The 20975-nt window shown below is 38.6% G+C and overlaps 1 protein-coding gene across 1 annotated transcript in view; it reads right to left on the bottom strand.

Annotated features, from left to right (window-relative positions):
• Positions 1-18803, bottom strand: part of ALG11 (ALG11 alpha-1,2-mannosyltransferase) — a 180858-nt gene extending 162055 nt beyond the window's left edge. The window contains exons 1-2 of the mRNA XM_044071672.1: positions 18708-18803; positions 1668-1904 (exon numbers count right to left, since the gene is read on the bottom strand). Of these exons, the coding sequence (XP_043927607.1) occupies positions 1668-1904; positions 18708-18745 (275 nt within the window). The 5' untranslated portion in view covers positions 18746-18803. The remainder of the gene's footprint in view (positions 1-1667; positions 1905-18707) is intronic.
• Positions 18804-20975: the final 2172 nt, after the last annotated feature.

Raw genomic sequence — 20975 nt, 5'->3', positions numbered from 1 at the left:
TACCTTTTCCACATCTGTGTATCTATTTTACCATGTCTGCTTACTGTATTATTTATTGTTACAGCTGCTTATTATTGCATGGTAGCTCTACTCTTAAATCACTACCTATCTAACTGCCCCCCTCGATCCTCTACAACTCCTTACATTTTAGTCCAGTGGACTCTCTCTAGAATCAAACTCAGTAACAAAAGCTTGAACAATATCCAAATGAACATCAGCACTCGCTTGTTTAAACATTGGCTGAAACACTTTTCTTACCCAATCCTAGTTCTGTACTTGCAGAACCTCATCTTTTCTCCTCTTCTGGTCATCCTCTCCTCTTTCTCTTCCACCATTTCTCTTCCTCCCATCTTCTTATCGCTCTCACCATCTTCTATCCCCTCAATCTCTTTTTAAAATAACTCATCTGCAAAGCCTAATCTTAACTCTCTTCTGAAAAACAAGCAAACACACAAACTGTAAAATATGTACAAACACGATAATGTTAAACAGGGAAAACTGTAAATACTTAGAAATGTAAATATTGTACTGTTTCTTCTGTCACCTCATCTGTAATATGTAAATATTGCACTGTTATCTCTGCCCTCATTATACTTTTTGCATACCTATACATGTATTAAGGGTCTTGTTAGTGGAGTTTTTCTCCCCAGGCCTCCACTGAAAATGGGTTATATGCTCATTCAGACCTTCCTGAAACACGTCACACAAATAAAAATAAATAAATCTGCAATATGGCCTGGGTAGTGGCCAAACTACGCTAGCCCACACAGCCAGTTAAACAATAAATACATGAATAAACAGACTAGTCCCCATCTGGCAAGTCTCACATCCCCTAATCAATGCTTTTACTGTTAAAAAGGTAAGCTTAAATAGTTAAAACACAAAAGCTCCAAAAAGTTAAACAACTTATTTATACAGGGTGCCCCAGAGGTTAACCTACTGTCTCACGAGTGCAGTTACTGCAATTTCTTTTGACTGTGGTTTATCAGAACTACATACTGTGCAAACCAGCAGTGCACTGTAATGAGGTGTTTTACTTCTCACTGCTGTACGATTATCAAGTTGACATATATATAAGCAAGAGGGTGTGGGGCAGGGCAAGAAGTATTGCCCCTGTACAAAAAATAAAGTCATCTTTTTTAGCATTTACAAGTTTCTTGTTTCTGTATTAAAGTTGATGAAGCATAACTCACTCAGAGTCTCAAGGTGATTCAATAGAACACTGGTAAGCCATAACTGCACCACAGTCAATTAGCAGCTATCCAGGCAAGCAAGTAGTATAGTGTCTCAAACCAAAACCACTACAAAGATACTTCAGATTTATCATCTTGAGAGTAAAGGAAATAGCAGTGACCTTGATTTAACCCATTATATTTGGTTCTGTGGCTTTGCCAAGTTTCCAAATCATCCCAGTCACCACCAACATTTCTGGCAAACTGTCAAAACAGAGTTGCAACCCACAAATGACAAACCATTTCATATCAACTCCTGCTATACACACAGAAAAATAATAAATTAATTTCTGCTCAAGCACATAAAAAAAACGGTGAGGATGAATTACTTTTTGTTCTCCACATTTTATGAAATAAATCATAATGTAAAAAAAGGCATATGTGTTAAACAGAAGGAAAAAGTTTACTCAAGGAATAAAATGCATTTACACCTACCTAGACTGCAATGCTCTCAATGCACACCACAAGACTCGCTCTCCTCCACCTCCAGCATTACAGTACGGGTGGAAAAAGGCCACGATTGGGTGGATTACTCCAGCATTTCCTGTGATGAACTGCTGCTGCTGCTTCTTTTGCTTGATCCACAAGTGAACACCACACAGAAATAACACAAGAAAAAGTATCATAACGCCACTGATGAGCAATCCAGGAAGCAACATCGAACACATCAACCTGAAGTTTGGGAACAAGTAACATGTTCAGTCTAACATACAAAGGAATATTAAGCTTTTTTCCTAAAGCCATCAAGGTCATGTTTATCTTGTCTCAGAATCAAATAAATAAAATTCCTACTACTGAAAAGTGCATTGTCCATTTATGTCATCAGGCTGGAATTCCACCGGGTTTATCTTGCTTAAATAAAAGTAAATAAAATAGTCATGAGAAGCAAGTGTGTTTTCTTGTAGCCCTAATGTACATACTCATATAAATATTATTTACCACATGATGTATAAATGCTGCAATTATCCTTCAATGTATTACCAAACTATGTACAACTATAAATATTTATTATTTCTGTGGGTGGAGCTTTTCTCCCCAGCTCTTTGCTGTAAAGGGGCTTTTCTACCCATCCAGACTAATCTGGTCAGCAAACGCAGAAAACAAAAACACAGTTTTGGGGTCAAGTATAGTTCAAAGAAAACATTCCAAGTTCTATCTGTGTCAAAATAAGAAGCAAACTATCTGTCCAAAATGGCTTTAAGATATTTAATTATAGTTAATTATCTCTCGAGGACAAGCATTTTAATTTGCTTAGAAAGGGATTCACATTTCTCCCTACTTTTCACTATGATATTGCAAACTTATTAATAGATTTAAGATTATTTATTAGGAAACTTACTTTCAAGTTTTATTTCATGGACAGTCAAGCATCCAAATCCAAGCTAATAAGTTTGTTAGAGCAAGTACATTTAATTTGGCTACACATGCTACTTTGTTGTGAGAAAGGTATTGTGACAAGGATTTAAGGAGACTGCTTCAACAGTTGTGAGTCAAGTTGGTCAGTAACCTGAAAGAAAAAGAAGGTTACTTCTGAATGAGTTTAATTAAGGATAGTCAGATTAGAATTATGAAGCCAGACAAATGGAAAGGTGTTGCTCTTATGGATTCCATTGACTACATGGCTAGAATGTACAAGCTCCTTGACAATGAAATTCAATAGGCAAAATTTATATCCTTGCATCTATTTGATCAGGATGCCACTAGTAATAATTTGTACACGTTTCTTGTGGTTGACCAAAAGGCGATTCCTGCTATATTTGGCATCCCCAAGGTCCACAAGAGCGTTAATGATCCACCCCTACATCCTATAGTTTCAGAGGTAGGGTCTAAGACCCACCCCCTAGCTCTATTTATAGATGGGAATTTGAAGAATTTTTCTCAATTTCCATATATTTTGGGTGACTTGTGACTTTTTACATCATATTCAGCATGATATGTACAATGATGACTGGTTCTTAGTATCAGTAGATGTGGTTGATCTATTTTCTTGCATACCTCAGCCTACAGGCTTGGAGTGGTTCAAAGAAGCCTGTGTAGGGTATGAGAACCTACACACCATATCTGTAAACATACTAGGCAGATTTATGAATTGGTATTACTTAACGTTTTGTATTATGAAGGTGAATACATCAAACAGATTTCAGGTGTGGCAATGGGGCTGACATTTGCCTCCCTGTATGCCAATATTATCCTTTGGCACTGGGAACAGAACTTTGTGTTTAGTTCTGAATATATGCAATTTGTCGTCACCTATTTACACTACTTGGACACCATTTTTATAACTTGGCAAGGAGGTACGGAAGAGTTGGAAAAAATGAACTGGATTTCTAAATTCTTCTACTGTATCTTTAAGTTTTGCTTTTATCTATTCACTATCTACACAGATATCACCCAAGTGAAGGACACTGATAAATGCAGCTTTAGTTTATTACTATACAGTAAACCCATCTATTAAAGCACATTTGTACATTATACCAGCAACCACCCTTTTACACAAACAAATGCCTGGTAAAAGGCCAGATGGTACTATAATTGTATTGGATGATGACCAGTTCTTGGTAGAACTTGGTAATTTGATTGATATGTTTGTGGATCATAGTTACCCACTTTAGATGTTGAATGACATCAAGGATGAAGTTTGCCAAAAACATTTTAAACAATAATTCTTCTACTGTATCTTTAAGTTTTGCTTTTATCTATTCACTATCTACACAGATATCACCCAAGTGAAGGACACTGATAAATGCAGCTTTAGTTTATTACTATACAGTAAACCCATCTATTATAGCACATTTGTACATTATACCAGCAACCACCCTTTTACACAAAAAAATGCCTGGTAAAAGGCCAGATGGTACTATAATTGTATTGGATGATGACCAGTTCTTGGTAGAACTTGGTAATTTGATTGATATGTTTGTGGATCGTAGTTACCCACTTTAGATGTTGAATGACATCAAAGATGAAGTTTGCCAAAAACATTTTAAACAATTTTTTCCTTTGTTAGGGAGTGTTTTCCAAAATATAGAAGAAGAAAAAAGTCTGTTGAGCCCACAAATTTTGAATGAACTAGGTTAATTAAATTCAGCCCAATAAGTAAGGATAATAAGCAGATATTAACTAATAATTAGAGGACTACAGATCATGACGTATTGAAGAATATTGGATGACTATCCTAAATTTGTGTTCAAAAGACTAGAATCAGCTTCAGGTACAAATGGTGAAAACACTAGGCCTGTTAAAGGCATGATAAAATGCGGTTCCTGCTCTTTTTGTAAATATATACATGTAGCAGAAACCCTAAAACTTAAAAAGTTGGTTGTTCAAGCTCAAACTGTATCAAACCTGCAACTGTAATTCCCCTACAGTTGTATACTTAGCTTTTTGTGATTTTTGCCACCAATTTTAAGTTTGCTAAACTGACAGCACCTTTAGAAAACATATGTCTGAACACTACTACAACATTAGCACATGCAATGTAAACAGTGCCCTCTATAACATAAGCTTTCATGCCCCAAAACAAGGCTTTTTTATTTTTTGTATTCGAGCAAGTTTGGCCAAGTGTGTGGTGGGGCATGGTAGCAAAGATAAGAATAATCGAGAACTGGTATGGCAGTTGAGATTAACAGCAAGTTTATCTCCAGGTTTAAATGAGATGCTGTCACTCAACAGTGTCCTTAAATTGCAAGCAGCCAAGTTGAAGTTTACCACATATTCCACATCAATATCAATATTTTTATCTATAGTTTTAGGTATTTTCTACTGATTTATGTATTAAAAAGGACACGCTGTAGTTAGGGTCGTATTATATTTAATATTTTTTAATGTTCCTTTTAGATGCTCTATTAGCTTAATTTGCTAATTTATGTATTTTGTGATTGATTTATTTATAGTCACGTTTTTGCCACTCTTTGGTATAAATGCTGCAGTTTATATGGTTAAATCCTGATAAAGTCCCGATAGCAGGAATGAAAGCACTTAATATCTAGTGCAATACAAGTCTTTTTCTACACTGTGTGTGGCTCCTTGTTGGGACAGTTTGGACTGCCTTGAGCTCCTTTGGTTCAAATTTACTACTCAGTCTTTACTACCAAAAGTATTATCACTGATGCATGCAAGCGCATTGGAATTACACTATATTTACGTATCACATTTCATCAACATGCAATTCATTCAATTATACCCATCTAACTGAATGAAAAAATAATGCGCAAGCTTTAAGAATGACAAAGCTCCAGCACTGAATATCCAATCTGGATAGTTAATCTGGAATTCAGAGTTATGCTGCACCTCCATATAAGTCTTCTACACCTTCATGGCAGCGAACAACAGTGCATAGAATAATTGAATATCTACATGGAGACAGCTTTTCGAATGGCAGCTGCGTTCCATTGAACACTGCAAATATGCAAGCAGTACAGCAAATGTGTAAGCAGATACATCAGTGGAGTAAACAGTAATAACATTATTACAATAGCAATAACTATTTGTTAACCAGGTACGCCCATTGGACACACAAGTCCCTTTTCAGGGACGACTAGGAAGCAATGTCTCATTAGGTGACTTGCTCAAGTTCACAGAGTAAGCAAATGAGGACTGAGGGAATCAAACCCTGTACCACAGAGCTACAGCTCGCAGCCTTAATTCTATGTGCCAACTGCCAGACAACCACACAGAAGCACAAAGCAGAACAGACAGGGTAGAGGCACATCCCCTTGCATGAATCTCTTGAGAGCTAAAAATCTTACTTCACATATTACTGCATATCAAAAAAAAAAAAAAAAAAAAGCTTATGCTGAAGCAATATGCAGTTTGCTATAATATCCCATGGCAGGGTAGCACAAGCTACACTTGTAGAAGGCACCAGATGAAGCCAAAGCCCATGTGGAATGTGCTTTTGGCGAAATGGCAAAGTCTTACCATGGTGTGAATATCAAAAAGAAATCGTCTTTGAAATCCAGGATGCAATAGTTTGTTTAGAAACTGGTTGTCCCAACTTGGGAGTACTTGAATGAGACAAACAGTTGATAGCCTTAGTGTTATCCAGATAAAACCTCAATTGGCTACAAATGTCTAGAGTGTAATATTAATTCTCTCCTGTTTTGAATATTGGGAAAGAAAGCTGATGGGTTGATGGCCTGGTTGAAGGTCAACTCATTAACTACTTTAGGCATGTAAGAAGGATTGGCCCTAAGGCACAAGAATATGAAATTCAGAAACTCTGCAAACTGAGGTGAGGTCCAAGAAAAGCATGGTTTTCCACATGCAGAATTTGCGGATAGCAGAAGCTGCTAGCTCAAACAGGGGTAAGGTAATTTTTTTCCATCACAAAGTGATGTCCCATGGTGGAGTAATAGGCTTTCTTGGGGGTTTAAAGGCACAAACCTCCTCTCAAGAAAAGGTTGAAGCATTTCCTGTATATAGGGGGCTGACCACAGGTAAACATGCACTGACAGTAGATAAGTGGCATTAATGGAACAATATGCTAGTAGTTTACAGAGATATTGAAGTACTGTGTGAATGTCTGACAAAATGGATTGCAGTTTGTGTTGAAGGCACCAAGTTCAACTTAGCCATGCATGATTTCCCAGTATTGGGTTTCCTGGCTTCTTGTAAAACCTGAACCACCTCTTCAGAGAAAGCATGTCTTTTTAGGAATTAAAATCCTATCATCCACACAGTGAGACTGAAGGAGGTCAAATTGAGATGGAGGAGCTGCCCTTTCTGTTAAGTGATAAGGCCTAGTTGCACAGGGATTCTCCAGAAATTTCCCTTTGGCAGATGAAACAGAAGAGGAACCAATGCTGTCTTGGTCAGAAGCAGATGTTTTGTAGACTCTTCCTGGACTTTGAACATGGTATGCATAGAGGAACTTCCCTGCTCACTGGAAGAAGGCATCCATCTTACAGGCTAGTGAAGATGGGTTCCTGGTGCAGAAAATAGGAATCTGTTGATGTTCTGTGGAAGAGAATGCTCTGCCTGTGATGTTCCCCACTGAAGCATCATAGCTGTGAAGACCTTCTTGTTTGAAGACCATTCGTGAGGGCCTTCCATATCTCTGCTTAAACAGTCTACTAGCAATGTTCTCCCGAGAGTGAATATATATTGCAGTGAGTGTAAGATACAGGTGGAAAGCAAAGTGTTAGACCTCTTGCACCAGCCTGCACAGGGGATAGGATCTTGTGCCTCCCTGCTTATGTACCACATCACTGTGGTGTTGTCTCTAAACACCAGCGTACTGCCTGACTCCTGCTGCCTGTGCAGACCTTCTCACATCTCTGAAGTGCCGTCATTTCTTTTAGGTTGACATGTTCTTTTACTAGGTGGGCAGACCACTCCCTCTGAACTTTGTAGGCTGCTGTCCAAGACCCTCACACCCCATCTGAGGAGTCTGAACAGGACTTGGTTGTGTGGGGCTGGAGTAGGAATGAGGGCAGTGAGAGGGTGTGAGTGTTGGGACTTCACCAATTTCCATTGTAGTTTTTCTCACATGTAGTCTGGCGACAGGGAGCACAGGAACTGTGAAAGCCATAAACCCCTGAGCCTGAGGATCTCTTGCCATGCGGCAAGTCTAAGTGGAGAGTGTTCTGAAGTAGCTAGTTAAAATTGTGACTTTCTCCTGATGAATAAAGTTCTGCATGGTGGAAGTGTCCAGTCTGCAGCCCAGAAAGGTCAAGTCCTGGGTGGGATGCAGCTGATATTTTTTGAAATTGATGGTGAATCCCAAAAGTGTCAGGAGATGTACAGTGTAATGAAAATGCTGGAGGAGGATGTCCTTGGACAGTGCAAGATTAGAAAGTTGTCCATGTAAAGGAAGATTTGTATGCCCCAAGTGCAGCAAAAGAACACCACTAGAGCTAAACACTTGGAGTTGTACAGACACTGAAGGTCAAAGCAGTAAACTGAAAATGTGACTATCCAGTAAAGAACCTGTGAAATTTTCTGCAAGAAAGATAAATGGGAATGTGCAGATAGGCATCCTTTAGGTCAAGGGATATAGGGATTACGAGACAGCCTTGAGTCTCTCTTAACAAAGGAAGTAGACTTTGCTGGATAATTTCTATGGTTCCTATGAAATGTGGAAAGAATCTAATGTCAGTCTTTCATTGTTTTGCCTTGTTCTTGTAATGTTTTGAAAATACTGACTTGTGAGCCAAGCAGACTGTTGTTATCCAGAGAAGAATCTAAAAGTTTAGATTTGAAGATTTCAGGAATAAGCTGACCTTGCAGACAGGTATGCCACGTGATGACAGAAGCATACCCCCAACATCATAGCTGCATTCAATATTATGTATTTGAGAAGCCAGGGCCACTAAAGTCTATATATGCTAAGATTCTGATGTCTAAGGCTCTGTGATGGCCTTATTCAAGGCCTGAAGCACATAGACTAAGTATTTAGTCATTTGAGTTTAGTAGTTAATGGCTCTGAAAGCCAGTATGGAGGCTGTGTTCACTTTACTGCCTCCCATCCATTGCTCGACTGCCCTTATCAGTGTGAAGGACATTAGTCTGGGAAGCAGCTTGGGAGGCTATTCCGAGGCCAGGGAAACAGCACCAGGACTGGCCACAGGATTATTGTATAGGTACTTAAGTTCATCAGGAACTTTGCAGAACCTGTCTAGCCTTTTGGTAGCTTTTCTAGAACCTGTCTAGCCTTTTGGGTGCGGGAGACTGAGAATCAGGTGTGGAGGCATTACCTTGAAATGCGTCCAGGTAAGCCTCTAACCAGGGGGTACTGGAGGTGGAGGTGGTGCAGGAGTGTCCATCTCTAAAAGGATGTAGTATCTCTTTTGCACCTCTTAACACCTATTTAGATTACCATTCAAAGTGCAGTCAGCATCACTGAGTATAATTAACCCTGCCTGGGGACTAGTCTCCATGCCTCTTAAAGCAAGCAGCATGGTTAATGTCTCATTCAACACAAGCTAAGAGAAAATGTCACAGACATGTGTTAGGTGTACAGTAAGATGCCAGAACAGTGGTTACAACTTACATTCTCATACTTGTGTCACATTAGCCTCATCTCAGGCAATAGGCAAGTGTGTAATCCTTATGCAAATGTTAACAGACCTAGACAGGTCTAGGACCCTGGTACACACAGGGACACAGCAGATAACATGGCACCCCATGATGATCAGAATAACTCCATCACATAACATCTCCCTGCTGGACCTCATAATATATGTGATTTGACATATACTACCACCAACTCCACATGACACAGAAGCATCATTAAGTAGCCTACACATTTTCTGTGCTATCAGAAACAAAGATTTGGTAGCAGAATGAACAGTTCTAAAAAGAGGAGTGGTGTTGCCTTAACTCAGCTTCCCATAGCATGTGGAGATCCAACACAATTCACCATACTAATGACGCCTGTACCACTCCCCTGATTTGGTAACGCCTGAGCGTCTGGTAAGTAACTTTTCTAAAGTGACCATCACAGCTGAAGCCCCTCCCTGAAATTGCTGTCAAAGGACCAAGCATTATCCTGCTCCCTTTCATACACCAGTATCAGCCCTCTACTGGACACTAGCCAAAGTAGCTATTACCACAAGTATATCCTCAGAATATGGTGGAACTTTAAGGAGAAAAATGGTAGGCTGTGAAATCATACACACAGCGTGTTTTCTAAATCGCAGGTAGTACAGCTGCTCAGCAGCATAAAACTAGTAACGGAGATCCCCTTCATGGAACAGTGGGCAAGGGATGTCAAACATGTCCAAACACTTAGCTGCACTTTTTAATGCAGATGAATGATACAGAATGAGGATATAAAATTTCAAAAAAGCTGTTAATGAGTATTAGAAAGAATCTGATTTAGAGTCAAATGAAGAAGAATTAAAATAATACAATTGTCTGCAAATATTGTAGTGGGCAGTAGGCAGCTATGTTGGTGGGTGCATCACTTGACACAACTCAAGTCTTCCTTTTGCCTCACAGCCCACTTCTCAGTAACAACAGATTCCTCAGACTTTGCTTGGGGCACTGTATCTAATAAAATAAATGTTAATGGCCTTTGAAATAGATTGAAACACAAATATCAAAGAAATGATGGTTCTTTGGCATACTTCTTGATCCCTAAATCATCTTATGGGTTCCAGGTTCTTTGCTAGTCATCGCAGACACTACCACAGAGATATGGTACATAAAAAAGTAACCACATTGTACCCACTCTACAGACTAGCTACAGTAGCCCAGGATCTAGCAATTCAGCACAATTTAATCCTCTAGGCAACTTACATTCTATCAGAGCTGAACTTTGTGTAGATAAGCTGAGTAGAACCAGGGTAGATAAATGAATGTTGAGCCAATGGTTCTTCTGGCAAATGGTCCTTCTGTGGGAAGCTGCACAAATAGATCTGTTTGCCTCCAGCCAAAACAGACAGTTGAAAACATTCTGTTCCAGGATCCTGTGCACTCAGGCCTGAAAGATGAGTGTATTTTTGTTTCCATGGTCAGGGAGGTTCCTCTATGCCTTCCTTCCTTTTCTTGGAAAATGTTGGTTCCTTGTAGGCACCTTTTTTTCTAAGGAGGTGCAGCAGGTATTACGAGAGGCTAAAGAACCTGCTACTAGAAAACTGTATTTGGGAAAGCGGACAAGACTTTCTAGTTGGTGCCACTCTAAAAACCAGGAGCCACTACAGAACTAGATGCCTCTGATTCTTCAATATTTGTGTGAGTTATCTGATGGTCTTTACATTTCTTAATTAAGATTCACCTGTAGGCCATTTCTACTTGCCCATCCTTGTATCTCTCACTTTCTGCATTACCATCTGTTAATTTCTGAAAGGGGATTTGCATGTGTGTCTACCTCTTAAGTAAGCAGGGGATCTTAATTTTGTGCTAGTAAAAAATGTTGTCTCATTTTGAGCCTCAAGAGGCAGAATTGAAGTTTTTATCTTGGAAAATAGTGCTGTTAATTCCTCTGACCTCTGCCAGACATGTGTAAGAGTTACAAGCATTATAAGCCTTAACAGCCAAACATTCCATCTAATTTTTCATAGGAATAGGTTTTCCTGGAGAACTAACCCCTCCTTTGTGCTTAAAGTGGTGTCAGAGTATACAGTGAATTAGGCCATTAATCTCCAGATGTTGTTTCCCCGACCCTACAACTGTGGGTGAAGGATACTTTAGATGTTCATGATGCTATAACGGTAGAACCAAATCCTTCTGGATTACTGATCAGCTGTTTATTTCCTATGAAGGAAAAAAGAAGAGACAAGCAACATCCAAGCAGACTATTTCAAGATAGTTGTCCAAAGCTATTACCTTTTATTATTCCCAAAACAATTAAATCACTTCCAGGCACAGTCAAAGCACACTCGACTTGGACTTTGGCTACTTCCATGGCATTTTGTAAATTACTAGAAGCAGCTACTTGGTCATCATTTCAAAAGTTTACCAGGCATTACAAACTGGTTTTCTGCTCTAGAGCCAGACAGAGCATTGATGGGGCTATTCAATGGAAGCTGGATTCTGAACCACCTTTCTCCTCCCATGCTCTCTAAGCTTTGGTAATCATCCCACATATATTATGCTACTGCAGCAGTGATCTAACAAAGAGCATATACAATTGTGTAACTACTATTACCATTACAGTAGTGTGTTGAGAGTAAATCACTACTGCAGTAGCTGCTTCCACCCTTTGTCTCTGCATTGTTTTTGACAGTGTACCGTTTAGTTTCATTACGATATGGTACGACATGGTACTGATTACATAAAATCATGATTCCTTCTTTTGAGGAAAGAATGCTCAGAGGTTTGGGGCCATAGCTGTCTTTTCTTTCCTATTTTCCTTTCTTTCCTATTTCCTACATTCTGAAGCAGTCAGCGGCTACGGGGTGAGAGTGGTGTCTACAAAAGCTTTAAAGGCAGGCCGATCCTTGGCAGAACATCCCATAAAGCTTAGCATACTGCAACAGTAATCAATATGAACATCTACCATTATGGTAACAGTACTTGCCCAACTATACTTTCCTTCAAATGTGAGCAAATTCACCCTAAGCATAGCTGGCATAATCCTCCTCTTGAAGGGAGGGAGGGATAGTCTAGGGTGAGAATTGTCAAGGTACAAACAGTTGCATGACTCAGTCGTCCTGAACTTCCAATGAAATAACATGCAAGACTACACACGATATAATGCAGGTAAACAGTCAAACTCCAACATTAAAACACATGCCTTGGAAAGGATTTATGAAGTTGTCAGTAAGACAGAGTATTCCATAAAAATGTATAAATAATTACTAAACTGGTAAATGCTGTGACAATTGGGGAGAGATGGGCGAAAGCTGCCAGCCTAGTCAAATAGAATTTGATATACACCTCTGGCATTTGTAAATAAATGTAAAAATACAGGCATGTTGAGTGTAAAAGAATACTGTGAAATGTGGAACAGCAAAATATGTGACAACACTGCACTCTACTGGCCCAGTGAAGCATGTTGTGACCCTTTCATGTTAGAATTCGGCTCCAGTGCATCTGGATGAAGGTTTCATGCCCATTGTTTTAAAAGTTTATGACCAGAATTTAGATGCGGGATGTGCTTTATTGCTCTGGTTTCTGTTAGAGTATACATGTGAAATTACTTATATTGTAAGTTTCTGTGCAGGTGTTACATTGCTAAATAATGCAGTTTGTGGCCTGAGAACTCCAGACTAAGTGTCAAAAATGATGTAATTTGGGAGGGCCTTAGAGACATGTTTGTTAGTAATGTATAAATACTATTTCTCACAAGAGATGGGAAGCATTTTGATCTTGGATATCTAACTCAGCACTCTGCCTAAGCTCACATGTAAGTTTCTAGCACTGTGATTTCTTGTAGGAATAGTTAAAGTTAGTAAAGATTAATTAGGTATTTTTCTTTGAAATCAGACCTGTCCTACTGTATTGTTTTAAGTTTCTGTGTGATCTTTGAACTCTTAGATATCTCTGTGGTGTAGTAGTTTTGTCTTGTGTTTTAACTATATATTATTAAATATTTAAAAAAAATGTTACCTGTGGCTGGTTTGTGTAGAGATGAGCTCTAGAGTACATTGCATATTTATAGAGGTTATTGTAACAGGCCACTCTAAAATAAGCGTTAGACTGTATAGTCACATTACCAATTGGATAATAATATTGCACAGTAATAATTGGACACCCTTTTAAGAGCCTTTTAGTAGCTGGTTGGTGGCAGGGATTACTACTGTATGGTCTGGGTAAAGGGGCACAGCTGGAGAATCTGTGTCAGCCTTTCCCAGGAGTGTCTGTGAAGTTGTATAAATACTTATCTCAAAGTGTGTGTGTGTTGTGTCAGCTACTTGGCAGGGACACGAAGCACTGGCTGGACAGAGAGGGTACTGGAGGTTTTAGCTTGCCCAGCTAGGCTGAGACCTGGACCCTATAGCTGTGCGAGTGGGGAGTCCTATTGGGGACCTGGTAAGCAAGGGAGCAACCAGCCCCAGACTGACTGTGATCTCTGTGTGCACTTAACGGAAACTGTACTTTACTGTGTGTATCGGTTATTCTTTCCTCTCTTCTAGGAGACAACCTCCCTGGTGTTAGCGGTGAGGATTGAGGCTCCTTGATTGCTGGGCCAGGGCATGGTCGTCACAAATGCTAATAAGATTTCAGGCTTATTCTACAAGAAAGAAGTAAACAAAGGTGGCTTTGAAACTCCAAATGAAGTTATTATGTTCATTTATCAGAAGGCAAAACTTGTTGAACAGGGATTCTCCTAGCAGTCCCTCAGGCAAATAAAACTAAAATACGTATCCGACAGGCTGGTACATTTTGTTTATCAGGAAAAGATTACAGAGATTCAGCAGTTACATATTGCTGTGTTACACATGCATAAGTATAGCAATGTTTATTCTCTAGATACCCTCTCACCAAACCACCTAATGATTAACATCTTCCTGGCAAGATGCACCTTGCCACAATTCAGGGTTACAATTCAGTTCACAGAGCATTAGCAGCTCAGGGTGGCGCTTGGTAGAATTATGGCTGTTTCCGCAGCAAAAACTGTTTCCTTGTAAAAGAAGAATCTCCAAATCCTTGTGTCCAGAGAACCAAGTTTCTGAAAGTTCACACAGCTCAGGTGATGTTTTACCTGTTGACCTTACTTATTCATGTGTTATCAGACAAAAGCACTTTCCTTAATTTAAGGTTATAGAACAACGTTACTGAAAACCTCAAAATGGATAAATGACATCTCCAAAGCTCTGATGAAAACAGATTTGATAACTACAGCTTTCTCTAACAACAATAATCTTACACTGTCTTGTTTCAAAAGAGCATGTGGGCTTTATGCCTTATGGAAGTATACAATTACCAGAAGAAGTTGCATCAAATACTGGGTGCAGGCAAACAAATCCAGATTGAAAATAAATGAAAACGAAGTCCAAGCCAAAACGAATTTATTACCAACAGCAAAACTTAGTAGTATGTAGTAGTAGGTAGTAGGTTAGTGGTTAACAATTGTTTTATTTCTATTTCAGGTCATTTTGATTGCTACACTAGAAATGTGGTTTACCTTGCCAAATGCCAGAATTGTACTGCCTTTTACGTGGGCAAGACGTGTTGGCATTTCAGGGATAGGATCAAGGAACACTTATTAGACATTAAACATATTAAAACTACTAATGCCCTTACAAGACACTTAGTGGGTAATGCTGATCACACGTTCAAATTTTGTATTTTACAACAAGTGATGATTGATCAACAGGGTAGGATCACTGATTTACATTTGGACGTGTGTGAATTAAAATGGCAGCTCAGGTTGAATGCCCACAATTTTCCTGGGCTCAATGATTATAGTTCCATTAAGCCTTTACTTAGGTTGAAAAACATTATGGGATAGATATAAATTGATATGTTACTTTTATACATTTATATTTACACTGGGCAATCAATAAGTATATATATATATATATATATATATATATATATATATATATTGACACATATATATTTTTTATTTATTGATTTTTAAATTTAATTCCTAAATCCAACTTTTTATTTACAGCATTTATATTAAATATCTCCTTATGAATCTGGTTTTATTTTATTTTATTTTATACATACACTTTTACGTCTACGTATACATATACTTTTCATATTACATTTCTCATTCATTCATACCTTTTATACTCATTTTTTTTTGGTTTACATTTTAACTTTTTTTATATAACCTAAATATATATTTTTTTTATCATAGGTTTTATTACGTTTTTACCTTGGTGATATGGCTAGAAGTGTAACACTGGTGTTAATGTGTAATTACAGCCAAGGTTTTGTAGGGTTTTGGCAATTACAATTGATTGGGCTTAATTGTTTTATGCAATTATATGTTTAATTGGTTGCTTGCATATTTAAGTGTGTTTTGATATTGGTTCAACCATTCTGATGAAGTCCGAGTCTTGGGACGAAACCTGGGTAATTGGTGAACCTTACTTATTCATGTGTTATCAGACAAAAGCACTTTCCTTAATTTAAGGATATAGAACAACGTTACTGAAAACCTCAAAATGGATAAATGACATCTCCAAAGCTCTGATGAAAACAGATTTGATAACTACAGCTTTCTCTAACAACAATAATCTTACACTGTCTTGTTTCAATAGAGCATGTGGGCTTTATGCCTTATGGAAGTATACAACTACCAGAAGAAGTTGCATCATATACTGGGTGTAGGCAAACAAATCCAGATTGAAAATAAATGAAAACGAAGTCCAAGCCAAAACGAATTTATTACCAACAGCAAAACATAGTAGTATGTAGTAGTAGGTAGTAGGTTAGTGGTTAACAATTGTTTTATTTCTATTTCAGGTCATTTTGATTGCTACACTAGAAATGTGGTTTACCTTGCCAAATGCCAGAATTATAATGCCTTTTACGTGGGCAAGACATGTAGGCATTTCAGGGATAGGATCAAGGAACACTTATTAGACATTAAACATATTAAAACTACTAATGCCCTTACAAGACACTTCGTGGGTAATGCTGATCACACGTTCAAATTTTGTATTTTACAACAAGTGATGATTGATCAACAGGGTAGGATCACTGATTTACATTTGGACGTGTGTGAATTAAAATGGCAGCTCAGGTTGAATGCCCACAATTTTCCTGGGCTCAATGATTATAGTTCCATTAAGCCTTTACTTAGGTTGAAAAACATTATGGGATAGATATAAATTGATATGTTACTTTTATACATTTATATTTACATTGGGTAATCAATAAGTATATATATATATATTGACACATATATATTTTTTATTTATTGATTTTTAAATTTAATTCCTAAATCCAACTTTTTATTTACAGCATTTATATTAAATATTTCCTTATGAATCTGGTTTTATTTTATTTTATACATACACATTTACGTCTACGTATACATATACTTTTCATATTACATTTCTCATTCATTCATACCTTTTATACTCATTTTTTTTGGTTTACATTTTAACTTTTTTTATATAACCTATATATGTATATTTTTTAACATAGGTTTTATTACGTTTTTACCTTGGTGATATGGATAGAAGTGTAACACTGGTGTTAATGTGTAATTACAGCCAAGGTTTTGTAGGGTTTTGGCAATTACAAATGATTGGGCTTAATTGTTTTATGCAATTATATGTTTAATTGGTTGCTTGCATATTTAAGTGTGTTTTGATATTGGTTCAACCATTCTGATGAAGTCCGAGTCTTAGGACGAAACCTAGGTAATTGGTGAACCGTGTATGAAGTTTTGCTGTTGGTAATAAATTTGTTTTGGCTTGGACTTCGTTTTCATTTATTTTCTGTTTGTGGTTCGTTGGTTCTTGGTTATTTGTTGGCAAACAAATCCAGATTTCCTGAGGCACTTGAATATGGAGAAGGCCTCTGACAACAAATTTTCTTACACTTAGCTTCTGAATATGTCAGGTTTTAAGTTCCAAACTTAAGGGTTAGGGAGTCACTTCATTTTGATATTGAAATTCCACTTGCAGGCTGGCAGACAAATGGAATACGTTCCCAGGATAGAACGTTGTTTCTATACACAGTAAAACGAATTAGGCTTAAAAAAGAGAGAGAGTGTTGTACAAATGGAAAAGAGGAAGCTGGCATTTAGAAGAGGGAAAGTGCACCTTAGAATACTAACTGTCATAAACTGGCAGGTTAGACACACTAAGCTTGCAGAAGAGCACCAATAGACGTTCAAGTATGTATTCACTAAGACCTCCTCTCAGCTTTAAAACTAGGCCTTAAAAAAGCTACAATTACTCTAAACAACATATTAGGAGTCTCTCTCCTCAACAGCCTAGATTAATAATGGTGTTAAGAAAAAAATACTTTTTATCATTACTGTTATTCAAGTTACACTTGGAAACCCTGTTTGGGATCAATTCTTTCTGATCCAAATAGGCTGCAATGGCAAGGTTTAAACTGGTTTCTTATGGAAATGATATTTTTGCTCATGCCTAGGATAATGCAACATGCATATATCTAAACCTAATAGAGGGGTTTGACTTCCATACAGTCTTCTGGGCAGCCACGGTGGTGCAGCAGTTATCGTTGCCACCTCACAGCAAGAGGTTCTCCGGTTCGATCCTCAGCTGGGGTGCCTTCTGTGCAGAGTCTGAATGTCCTCCCTGTGGTCGCGTGGGTTTCCTCCAGGTGCTCCAGTTTCCTCCCACATCCCAAAGATATGCTATAGGTGGATTGGACACACTAAATTGGCCCTAGGTGTGAGTGCGTGCATGTGTGTGCCATCTGTGGAAGGTTGGGTGCCGGGCTGGCAACTCGACACCATAAAACTCCACTGCCAATCATGAGCAGACGGTGATCCGCTGTGGCGATCCCTAATCGGGGAAAGCCGAAAGAAGAAGACAGTCTTCCACATAACATTCATTTAACGCATCTTGGTTTTCAATGTGTGAAGTAATTTTTTATCATCAATACACAAAATAACAATAAGCAGCTATACCTTATGAGCATCTGCTACAGGTAGTTCCAAATGCGGCTATGCAGCCACAGTTCAATTTCTTATTAACAGTTCTACACTGACAACATTTTACTAAGTCTACTGCACTTGCTCTTATCCCAATTCTTCTCTATCACAACTACGGGTTATATTGGGTTTTGTTTTTCCCCTGAAACCCTATATGGAACCGCACATTAACTCAGCTCCTAGCCATGACACGGAATACTGTGGGTAAACGAGAGTACGTGAAAGATCATTGTATTCCCAAGCCTAAATTTGCACAGCAATTTACAACGGCTAATATCTGAAACTGTTTCAGTTACAGAGAACAGGTACAGCATCCCAGACAATAATAATGCCACAATTCATGATTTACCAATAAGTACTACGAACTTAAAGCATAACAATTTTACTTGCTGATGAGGAGTGTTTATCATGCAAAATACAAGCACAGCGTATCAGTCTTCCATAAGCTAAAAAGTGACTAGATTATAAAAACTGGGGACATAGTTACCTACCTAATAAGCCCCAATAAAAACACACCGCACTCCTCCATTCTGAAATACAGCAGAAAGAGCTCACAACCAGACGGAAATATTTACATATTTATTATGTGGTGACGGCTTATTGGTTCTTGCTTTTACCTATCACTATAGTCCTACCTTACTAAACGATCCACAGACAAGTACGTTTCTCGAGGGTTGATTCAATTACACTGATTGGTTGGCTAGCTTTTACGTCTTTTGTGTAATTCCGGAAGCCATGTGCATTTTTTCGTCAGTTTACAATCATAAATGTAGTGCTAGTTATGTTTTTTAACTACGTTTCTTTACTGGTTGGAGTGGAATCTATCAGCCTTTCCACAAACTGCAGTTATATCTAGTCCTCAAAATAAAAAAAATGTTGTAACGTGTGCGTGTGTTGACAAATTAGTGCCAAAGGGGTAGCCACCCGGTGGTGTAAACCTTCCGCTAAATGATTGTCACTGCATGCCGACCCCATGTGCAAAAGGGGTGTGGTGTATGGATGTATTTGACATTGCTGTGTCACGATTCTTGGTTCTGCACTTCACTTTCCGCCTAGAGTATTTTAAAGAGTTATTCCATTGCGGTTTCATTCGGTACCCAAGTTGGTTTTAGAGGAATTGGTAAATCTCTAAACTGGAGTCGTGGCTAGATTCTTACAGCTGAAACGACGTGTCTGTGGTCTTGCTAAAGGCCATCGACGTGCCTTTACTCGGGCATGTGTTCATTGCCGTCGCCGGAGGTAGTATTTTGGAGGCCCCCCAGCAAATATTAAGTTGTGGGCTTCCAAGGTATTTTTTAGTCTAAGTATAATCCCGTCACTGCCATCCCTATTAAACAACCTCTTATTTCATGCTGCAGACTTTTAGGAGCGGTACACACGGACTGATCTATAGCTACAATGTTCTTACTTTACAGCAGGTCTATGCACCAAACTATGTGGACCCATTACAAAGCGGCATTTACAGTTACTAGCATTAAGTTACAAAATTGTACAAGACTGGACTTAGGTGAAATGATGCCTTAGGCACTGCCTACTGCTTCAGACCCATCCCCCGGTCCCAAACAAACACATATCCTCCAATGCTCCCTCTGTTTCCCTCATCTTGGGCTCCCCATACCATGCAAATTACGCTTTTCCTCCTTTTCTCACTTTTCTCACATAGGTTGATACTAGGCTATCTGCCCTAGGGCATTTATAAGCCTAGCCAGAGTGTATTTGATTTTCACCACCCTTTTAGATTAGTTGACTGTGCCTCTGTATTATAGTAGGTCACAGAAGGTAGCCCTTTTAAGGTTAGTTTACTGTACCTCTGTCAAACAGGGACACAGAAGAGATCCCAGGGGTAAACTTACGATCTCCGATCCACTCGTCAAGATTTCTCTTGAAGAGGGTCAGTGAGGGGCTCCGCCTAACATGGATTGGGATTTTGTTCCAGAATGAGGGGAGCCTCTGGGATATGAATCTATCCCATCCAGCATGTCCTATTTATTTCTGTGCTGAGGTTCAAGTCCCTGGAGCATGTAGCTCTAAGGGATTTGGATTTCCTGAGGTGAAGCATGTCCATTAATTCTAGGTTGGACATGGCTTTATACGTCAGACACAGATCGCCTCTGAGTAGGCGGTATGCAACTGAGTAGAGCTGGAGTTTCTTTAGCCGAACTCCATAGGGCATCTGTTTGAGCCCCATGATCCTCTTGGTGAGGTACTTTTGGGGTCTTTCCAGTTGCTGCAGGTGTCGGGTAAGGTACATCCCAAATGGGGCATTGCATTCAATTATGGGCCTGATAAGTGATGAGTAGAGGGGCACAATGACCTCTCGATCTAGATGTGAACCCTTTCGTGATAAGGTGGGCTATTATATAGAAGGTCTTTCTAACCACTTTGGCAACCTTTTTTTTTTTTTTTTTTTTGAAGAAGCCATAACTTTCTATATGCCCTAATGGGCATTTTAAAGTTTTTTTTTTTCTTTTTATACAATCTTTTCATCCAATGATGGCTCGAACAGACATGATTAAGGAAAGAAATTTAGTGTTGCTGTCAACTTTAATTTTCCTTGCATCCTTGCAACATGCCTTTCCTGACCCAAGACAACACAGTAAAAGAAATAATTCAGTTAAGCTGGTGCCCCTCATAAACCATAAGGGTTATACATGCTCTGGGATGCATTTTGGAGCTTTTCCCAACCTTTTAATCCAATGGTGTTCTAAACAAAAGTCATGAGTAAGAAAAGAATTTCAGTCTTTTTTTTTTCTTTCAAG

This window comes from Protopterus annectens, chromosome 5.part0 (assembly GCF_019279795.1).
Source record: "Protopterus annectens isolate FY-2018-M chromosome 5.part0, PAN1.0, whole genome shotgun sequence".
Lineage (NCBI taxonomy): Eukaryota > Metazoa > Chordata > Ceratodontiformes > Protopteridae > Protopterus > Protopterus annectens.
Note: the sequence above shows the minus strand (reverse complement) of the source record. Positions and strands in the feature narration are given on the sequence as shown.